General features: G+C 39.8%; 1 protein-coding gene across 1 annotated transcript in view; it reads left to right on the top strand.

Annotated features, from left to right (window-relative positions):
- BICC1 (BicC family RNA binding protein 1) overlaps positions 1-951 on the top strand; it is a 70,746-nt gene extending 69,795 nt beyond the window's left edge. Inside the window, exon 20 of the mRNA XM_009080203.1 lies at positions 821-951. Within this exon, the coding sequence (XP_009078451.1) occupies positions 821-951 (131 nt within the window). The remainder of the gene's footprint in view (positions 1-820) is intronic.
- The last annotated feature ends 8,157 nt before the right edge of the window (positions 952-9,108 follow it).

Raw genomic sequence — 9,108 nt, 5'->3', positions numbered from 1 at the left:
GAGCACAAGTGGCATGAGGAGAGGCTGAGGGAGCTGGGGGTGTTCAGCCTGGAGAAGAGGAGGCTCAGGGGAGACCTTCTCACCCTCTGCAACTCCCTGACAGGAGGTTGGAGTCAGGTGGGGGTTGGTCTCTTCTCCCAGGCAACCAGCAGCAGGACAAGAGGGCACAGACTCAAGCTCTGCCAGGGGAGGGTTAGGTTGGATATTAGGAAGAGATTTTTTACAGAGAGTATGATCAGGCATTGGAATGTGCTGCCCAGGGAGGTGGTGGATTCACCATCCCTGGAGGTTTTCCAGGTGACACTGGATGTGGCACTTAGTGCCATGGTATAGTAACCATGGTAGGGTTGGACTTGATGATCTTGGAGGTCTTTTCCAACCTGGCTGATTCCATGATTTAGTTTTTCTGAAATCCTTATTAAAATATTGCTTCAGTTTCATGTTTAAGATTAGATTTTTGAATTGAGAAGTGATCATGATGGTAATGAGACTTTCTGTCATGTATCTTCAGGAAGACTGTGGTCTTGGAATATTATGACAGAAACTTTTAAAAAGTGTTTCAGCTACTGCTTAGTGTATCAGTGCCAAATAAGAATTGCACCAAGTAGTCCCCTGTGTCCTGAGCAGCCTCTGAGTCTTAACCTGGCACACTTGCTATCCCCTTGAACTATTAGATTGAATGAGTACCTCACAGATACTTTCAGTTCATACTGCTCTGCCTAAAATGTTTTGCTTGTTTAAATAGAAGGTTTGCATTCAGTTTAGATCAAAATATTAAAACCAGTTTCTGATGAGAGATTTGTGTGTGTGACCTTTATAGAACTGAATAAAAACCGAAGAAAGCTCTTTGACCCGTCAAACATTCGTGCCTCGTTCCTGGAAGGTGGAGCTAGTGGCAGACTGCCGCGTCAGTATCACTCGGACATTGCTAGTGTCAGCGGTCGCTGGTAGCAGGAAGTTGTGGCTCCAAAAGTCAGCTGTAAAGATGGACATGGCAATCCTGTGGACAGCCTTCACTGCACACCACCCTCTGCACTTTGGGAGTTTGGATGTCAAGGACCAAAGCATTTTGTCTGCACAATACTGTGCCAAAAAACCAGAGAGAACACATTTTGTCTGTTGTCTTTCGAAACACCAAAAGTGGGTTATGTTTTACTCATGTAGATTGGACAGACTTTGCAATAATAATAATATAGGGTTCTTTGTTTAGTATTTTATTACCTATAACTATAATGTATGCACTGAATTTTTTACTTTGTTGAATGAAGGAAGAATGAAGAGCTGGGATGCCAGAGAGCATAGATTTGCTTTTATCAAGGTGGATTTTTCTGGTACTGCTTAAAATAATTATTGAGGTCTTTCTGCACTTTACATGTTCTGATTTCTTGTCCTGTGGAAATTTATTTCTCTTTCATTTCCATATCAATTTTCATATTGGCACTAATCAAATTTTTTCAGGTGTTCCTGCATTAAGTCACATCTCACTATAATGGTACTAGAAACTGATTCTTATGCAGATTTTTCTTTTTACTCTCTTGGTCTCCCAGATAGTTACCTGAAGAGATTGTTCCAAAATCAAGTCACTTGGTAGTGGACCAGTCCTATTATTCTCTTATGAAGCAGTCTAATGCTGCCTGCAATAATACTCACTGTAACAGATGCAATGAAAGACCAACATGGACCTTGCAATATTAACCCTTTGCAGTCAATGTATTTAACTGCTGCCTGTTATGCTAAAACTGTTTTTAATGGTTGTCTGAAAGCAAAGGGCTATTTTTAGTACCCTGCCACTAAAGTACACTTATTTATATCAGACTTTTATTTTTAGATTCTATACACCTACAATACGTAACAGATTAAACTGATCTACTGCAGATTTATGGTAGAGAATGAAGGCATTCATCAAACTAGAGCTCTGGGCTGTCAATTTGATTAAACAGACAACTAATCTAATCTGACAAGACAGCCCTGTTGCCATTTAATAAATGACACATATTACTTACATGACTATGCATGCAGCAATTAAGTGACCTACATAAAATAGGTGTCGTAGCATCTGTTTTGTTCAATCTAGATTTGTAGTCATCAGCTGCAGAAGTGATTAAAACTCTGGAGATGAACTATTTCTGAAACAAGTTATGTTCAACAGAAAGAGTCCATGCTATGAGTGGCTAGAGCTAACTATTGCATTCTTACACTGTGAAAGTCAAAGTGATTTGGCCATGTTAGTCCTGTCTTTACAGGGGATTTGTTATGGGTTTATGAAGGGTTCCAGTATAATGAAGGAATTCATAAAGTGCCTCTTTTTGCAATGCAATATATAGCTTCCAAGCATCAATTTGTTGAAAAGCATTCCCATAAGCAATATTGTCAATTACCTCTACTGTAATGTATTATTTATGTTCAGTGTACAAGCCTTTTGAGATGGACATAAACCACTGTCAAGTGCTCTTAACAGAAGGCATTAGAATAACATTTACAGTAGTTGGTTTTTATGCAAAGATGGGTGAGAGTTTTGACACTTTCTATGGATAATTCTTTTAAGGTGAGAATACAAAATAATGTATAGAGAAATTTGCACACACAAAGGGAATTTAAAGAGACTATTACTTGAGGGCACAGATTACCAAGCAATAATATAAAGTCTTCTTGTGGTTATCTAAAAATTGCTGCTCAGTACTCATTTCAGCCATATCTACTTAATGGTGTATAACTGAGTGACTTTCCCTGTAGATCAAGTAGCATTTAGCTTCCTCTGGTTCTAAAATTGTACGACAGAGTTGAACGGATAAAACCATATCTGGTACGCACGTAGTTGTTCACATCAGAGTTACTGTGCTCAGTGCCAAGAGTCAGTGTCCACATATCTGTGAGATATTTGTGTGCATGTGTGTCACATGGGCAAGAACAACTTCATGGAAACCCTCTTGGAAGCCACAACTTCTCATTCTAAAACTCTTCACACTTGTGCTTACTTCTGAGCATGTAGATAGTTCCCTTCACATGGACTACTTATGTGCTTACAGGTGAGCTGTCATTTAAGGGTTTGCATTTACAAGACAAGTGTTTGCAAATCAAATTGTACTCATCCATGTTAATTTTATTATAAAATATTTTAAATGAAATAAATATTCTGCAACACTTTGTACAGAGTTTTCTGCAACCCCTTCTTGCTTATTCTGCCTAAACTTATAAGCATCAGAAAATTACTGCACTCTTAGATTTGTAGTCTCTTTGTAAGTACATACTATGTATCCAGATGGTACTATACTCAGAATCTGATGTTATTACAGTATTAAGTTGATGTGGTCTTTTGCTGAGCAGTTCATATATCATCTACACCAAAGCGAAGAACTTCTATGAACAACATTATTTTTCATTAGGGCATCACTCACAAAAAAAAAAAAAAAAAAGGAACACACTGGAAGTAACAAATTTCTCACTTACTTTGATTCCACAAAGGGAATATAACAGTACAGTGTATCGTATTGTTAGTGTTATATTATGCACAAATATTTGACTTGCTACATAAAATGTTAGTTTTAAATCTGTGCCTTAATAGTGACCAGTTATCTGTAAATATAGAGCAGATACAGATTGTATTTTTGTGGGTTGTGTCCTTTTAGTGATTTTTTTAAAAAAAATAAGAGGAAATGAAAACATTAAAAATGGGAATTTTCAAAACTAATCAGTGTTGGATAAAATAAATTTATATAACTCCCTTGTATTCTGATTGGTTCATGAAGTATTTTTTATATAGACCCAATTCCAGGGATGCTTGCTTGTTAATAAAATATGAAAAGCAGTATTTGACACAATTGCAACATGTTTCTTTCACATGCTAATTCTTCGTGTGTTTTACTGGTCTTTTTATATCACATACAGTGTCTTTGGCTTTTAAATGAGAATGCTTTTTTGAGATGCATCTCGTTAATTTAATGCCTCGTGTTAATTTTTATCTCAGGTTCAGTTCCTAGCAGGTTTTATTGGTTTGGCTTATTTGAGTTTTATTTTTTCATTGATCTTCCCATTTTAATGACTCTATTTGTTTTGGTCAGGCTAGCAGAACAGCTGATGGTCATTATACTGTCACCTTCAGTGTAGAAGTGGGAGAGGAAAAATAGAAAGGAATTCTTTCTTTGGGATGCTGGGACAGGACCAGTCAGCCTCCAGAGAGAGGTGCAGCTTTCACACTGAGGTAATGTGTACATAATGGTACATCAGTCTTGTCTGTTTGCTTGACAGGTAGTAGTGCAAGTTCAATATTGCTCACCTCACTCAGTTCATCCAGGCATTCTGTTCCTCCAGCCTAATGTGGTTTCTTCTGTTAACTATCTTATACACACAGCTCTCCACTACCATGGCAGTGTTCCTGGTTCACTGACATTTCAAAAACCTGTGAGTTGTTTTTCTGAACATCTGCTGAGAATTTCAGGTGTGGGAATAAGTCTGGGAGGGAAATGGATCAACTCTTGGGTTGTGGAGAACTGAAGGGTGTGGTGCCCAGTACCAATTTACCAGTCACTGGCATAGACCAGGTGGGAATTTACAGGCAGGTGAGCTTGCAAATTGCACAGTGTTTCTGATGGCTGACCAGTAGTGAGCTACATAGGTCTGAAACAAAGTAGTTTCTTTTGTGGACTGTTTATTTGGGAATATTGCTTCCAATGGACCACCACGTGGCTACAGTCAGCAGAGAGTAAAGCTGGTGTGGGAAAGAGGAGGAATGGTGATGGAGCATCAGAGCTCAGATGGCTGCTCTTCTTGCAGTGCAAGCAGTGTTCCCAGCAGCTGGTATGGCACAACTTCAACAGGATTGTTCCCTGAACCAAGAGGCTTCACCATCCAACTCCTCACCCCTTCTTTCTGCTACCAGTCAGTGAAACAAAACTGGTGATTTCCAGTCTGAAGAAAAAGATGTCTACTAGGAAATGTTGCCAATACACAAGACATAACAGATGGATTCTCCAAGCTATGTGAAGATTAAAATAAGTTTGACCCCACTCTAATCAAACCCTTCCTTGCTGGTGGGGCCTTAGTTTTCTAAAGCTCTGGAAAACATGGTTACCAAAGGTATATGAGCATTGCTGTAAGCTGGTCAGGAAAGGTGTGATGGGCAAAGGTATTCAGAAACTTGTGCTTGTACTGTGAAGTAAACCAAGAAGTATTTGATTCCAGACAAGTCTGGATGCTGCTGGAGCTACCTTTATCCTTGAAGAACCAGCTTCCTTTGTGCCACAGATATTTCAGCAAGAGGGAGGTTTGGCTTTTGTTTGGAGTTTCTGCAAAGTTTTTGAGGATTTGAGAAGATGCAAAACCAAGTGGACTTCTAGAAAAACTTGCAGTGTGCATGATTTGTGTCTGCAATATTTTTGACAGCTTTGCTGAAAGTGGAGAACTGTGAGGACATGTGAGCAGCTAGGGAAAGCATTTACAGACTGGTTAAGGACAAGAGCTCTTGCTTCGAGAAAGCAAGTTTTCAACCTTGAAAGAAAAAAAAGTCATAAGCTTTCAAGTTGTGTTTGTTTTGTTGTTTTGGTTTTTTTTTTTTTTTAAATAGTCCAGAAAATACTTTTTGAAATTCTTGGAACTACCTCTAAGTATATTTACAGTGTATTGTTTTGTTATTCCCAATACCCTTTAGAATACCTTCAGCTATAATTACAGCAAATATTCTATGAAATCCTTTTGACACTGAATTGAATCAGAGTAAATATAAAATATGTTGGGAAATCAAGGCATGGTTATGAAGATGTCAAATGTTTTTGCATTAGTCAAAGCATCATCTGGTGTCAAGTTTCCCCACTCTTCTGAGGAGTAAGATTTGGGCAGCGTTTGCTCTACTGAGAAATGCAGAATGATTCCAGATGTTTGATGAAAATATGAAGGAAGATGAATACATTGTGATGGAAATTACGAAGTTTGTGCCAAAACTGTGTTGCAATTTCATGGAAACTAACAGATGGAAAAAGCAAAACATAATATGAGTTAAAAAAAAACAAACCCCACAATTATATAATGAAGTAAAAATTTGCCACTTCTAACAACGGATGATGAATGTTTTAAGGAATAATGTTGCCACTACTAATGCGATAACCCCAGGACCACAAACCTTTATATGGATGTTGCTACACTTTTCTCGTTGGACAAAAATCACAGTTTGTCACCCATGAAGGACAGAAGAGTTGAAGAGGCCTGAAATGCACATGGCACTGGTTTATGGTTCCCAAAACTAAAACCATCCATAGAAAATGCCATCTCATGCTTTATATATACAATGTAGAAGAGAAGTGAAAAAGATGTGAGGGTTTTTTGGGAAACAGAACATAAGAAACCTTCAGTAGATAGTAAATTTTGCCGTATGTTACACATAAACATAAGGAAGATGGAACCCAAGGATAATTTTCTTTTGCTTTAAAATGGATCCAAAGTTCAACATGACAAAATATTCACAGTCTTTTCCTTTAGCAAGGGTCATAGAATCATAAGAATTTTAGGGTTTGGAATGGACCTTACAGATCATTTAGTCCCAACCCCCTGCCCTGGGCAGGGACACCTCCTCACTGGATCAGGTTGCTCAAGGCTCATCCAGCCTGGCCTTGAACACTGCCAGGGTTGGGGCAGCCGCCACGTCCCTGGGCAACCTGTGCCAGTGTCTCACTACCCTTAGAGTAAAAAAACCTTTTTCTAATACCTGACTTCAACTTCCCATCCTTCAGTTTGAACCAGTTACCCCTTGTCCTATCATTGCAGTTCCCAACAAAGAGTCCCTTTCCAGCTCCTTGTAGACCCTTCAGGGATTGAAAAGTTGCTCTGAGATCTGCACAGTCTTCTCGCGGCTGAACAGCCCCAACTCCCTAAGCCTGTCCTCACAGGGGAGATGCTCCAGTCCTCTTAACAAAGAGTCTTTCCCCCATGCAACAGAACAGTGTTTTGGTTTCTCAAGAGTAAGCTTCTGTGTCTTCATGCCAAAGCTCATCTTAGGGAGAAGTTGCTATTACGTGGTACTAACAAGAGCCTTGCTTTGAAATAGCTTCAATAAGCCCCGGGTGCTTAACAGTGACAGTTCAGTACTAAAAATGCTGATTCTTCTGATATTACAAGATATTTTTACATAGCCCAGCATCTAGAAATCAGTAAAAGCAAAGCCAACATGGTGAGGCTAAATTGTTGACAGTTTGAATCTTACTTGGAAACTGGATATGAGACAACTATCTAACTAGTCCCCGTGGGCAAGAGATATTTTTGTGCAGCTCTATTAAAATTATCTTTGTGCCAGCAGTGTTTCTCCTTGCACCCACTGGTGGCAATAGCCAGCAAGCTGGAATGCCAAAGGCATCTATCACTTAAGAAAGTTCCTCCTAAGCATGCCTCCAGCACTGGTTTATCTTCCATCTTCCCTCAAAGTGGTTGCAGATGCTCCACTGTTGACTCAGTTCTTTGTTTCCATTATACTTCTGGGCTCCAAATGCTAGAAAGGACTAACCTTTAAATTTTACATGTAGTTTCATGAGTTTTTTGCTTGCGCAAGCACAACGTTCTCTTCCTAGGAGTAATTAATGTGGACAGTATCCAGAACCACTAGAGTGGATGAGTGCTTTGAGAAGGGATTTAGAAGTCATGACTGAATACTGGAAATAACACTTCTGGCACTACTGCCTTTCCTGGCTGCTGGTGGTGTCTGCTCACCTCTCCTAGATCTTGGCTCTCCCAGGCTTGGCTCGAGTTTCTGTTCACTGCTGGTGAGCACTCAAGTTTCAAACAAGTACTTTTGCGAAGTTTGAAGCATTATGAATTTTCAGGCAGACTAGTGTTTTCTTTGCTTTTTGTGTTGGACTGAAAAGCTATGGCAGTGAGGGTACAGATGCTAATGGTCATCCCTGGCCAGTGTGAGGAATTAAATTTGTAATCACCATGTAAACAGTACTTCATTGGGACCCACAACTGAACCCAGTAGTGGTGAATGCTTTCTTCATGGTTTACCTTCCTTTGCAGCATTGAAAACTTTGGTTATGTAACATCGTCATAGAGAGCTCTTCCATCATGTTTTTTTAATTATTTGAAGGTATAATATTACCATGTTACAAACGAAGTGAAGGGTTGGATGATCAAAGATTAACATGAACAACTGTTAGGAAATTTGTGGCTGAAGGTCTCCATATTTGACCTTGTGATGAGTTGCTGCAACAGGTCTTTAAGGAATCAAAAATACTGCAAACCTTTGCTTCACCATTGCTAATTAGCTGGAGTAGTAATAATTAGGAGACGAAACCAACTGTGCGGTGCACGCTGTGTGTTTTCAGGAGCTTTATGTGAAAATGGGGAAAGAGAGCATCTGCTTGAAAGCATGATGCACCTTTTAAGACACATCACCAAATTGTTGGTCTGAAGAGGAAGGTAATGTTTCATTAATGTTCTTAATATGTATTCATTACATACTGAGCCTGTATTTTTGTAAACATGGTTTTGTACCTCTATTGAGAAAGTGTTAGAAAGTTTTCAGTGAATGACAACCACCAACATCCCCACTCTTTGTTTTCAGAGATTTGCCAGTCTTCAACAGGGGCTAGAATGATGTCGTGGTTGAACTCCAGGTGGCCACCAAACACCACACAGCAGCTCACACCCTTCCCCACCAACAGGATGGGGGAGAGAATCGGAAGGGTAAAAGCTAGAAAAACTCATGGGTTGAGATGAAGACAGTTTAACAGAGAAAGCAAAAGCTGCACACACAAGCACAGCAAAACAAGGAATTAATTCACTGCTCCTCATGGGCAGGAGGTGTTCAGCACCTCCAGGAGAGCAGGGACCATCACATGTAACAGTTCCTTGGGAATACAAACGCCATCACTCCAAATGTCCCTCCTTCTTCCTCCCACCTTATATACTGAGCATGATGTCCTATGGTATGGAATATCCCTTTGGTCAGTTTGGGTCACCTGTCTCAGCTGTGTCTCCTCCCAGTCTCCCATGCACCCCCAACTTCCTTGCCAGTGTGGCAGTATGGAAAGCACCAAAGGCCTTGACTCTGTGTGAGCTCTGCTCAGCAATAACAAAAACATCTCTGCATTATCAGCCCTGTGCCCTGCACAAATCCTAAACATAGTC

This window comes from Acanthisitta chloris, unplaced genomic scaffold, assembly GCF_000695815.1.
Source record: "Acanthisitta chloris isolate BGI_N310 unplaced genomic scaffold, ASM69581v1 scaffold3450, whole genome shotgun sequence".
Lineage (NCBI taxonomy): Eukaryota > Metazoa > Chordata > Aves > Passeriformes > Acanthisittidae > Acanthisitta > Acanthisitta chloris.
The sequence above is the reverse complement of the archived record's forward strand: the minus strand, read 5'-3'. Positions and strand labels throughout refer to the sequence as shown.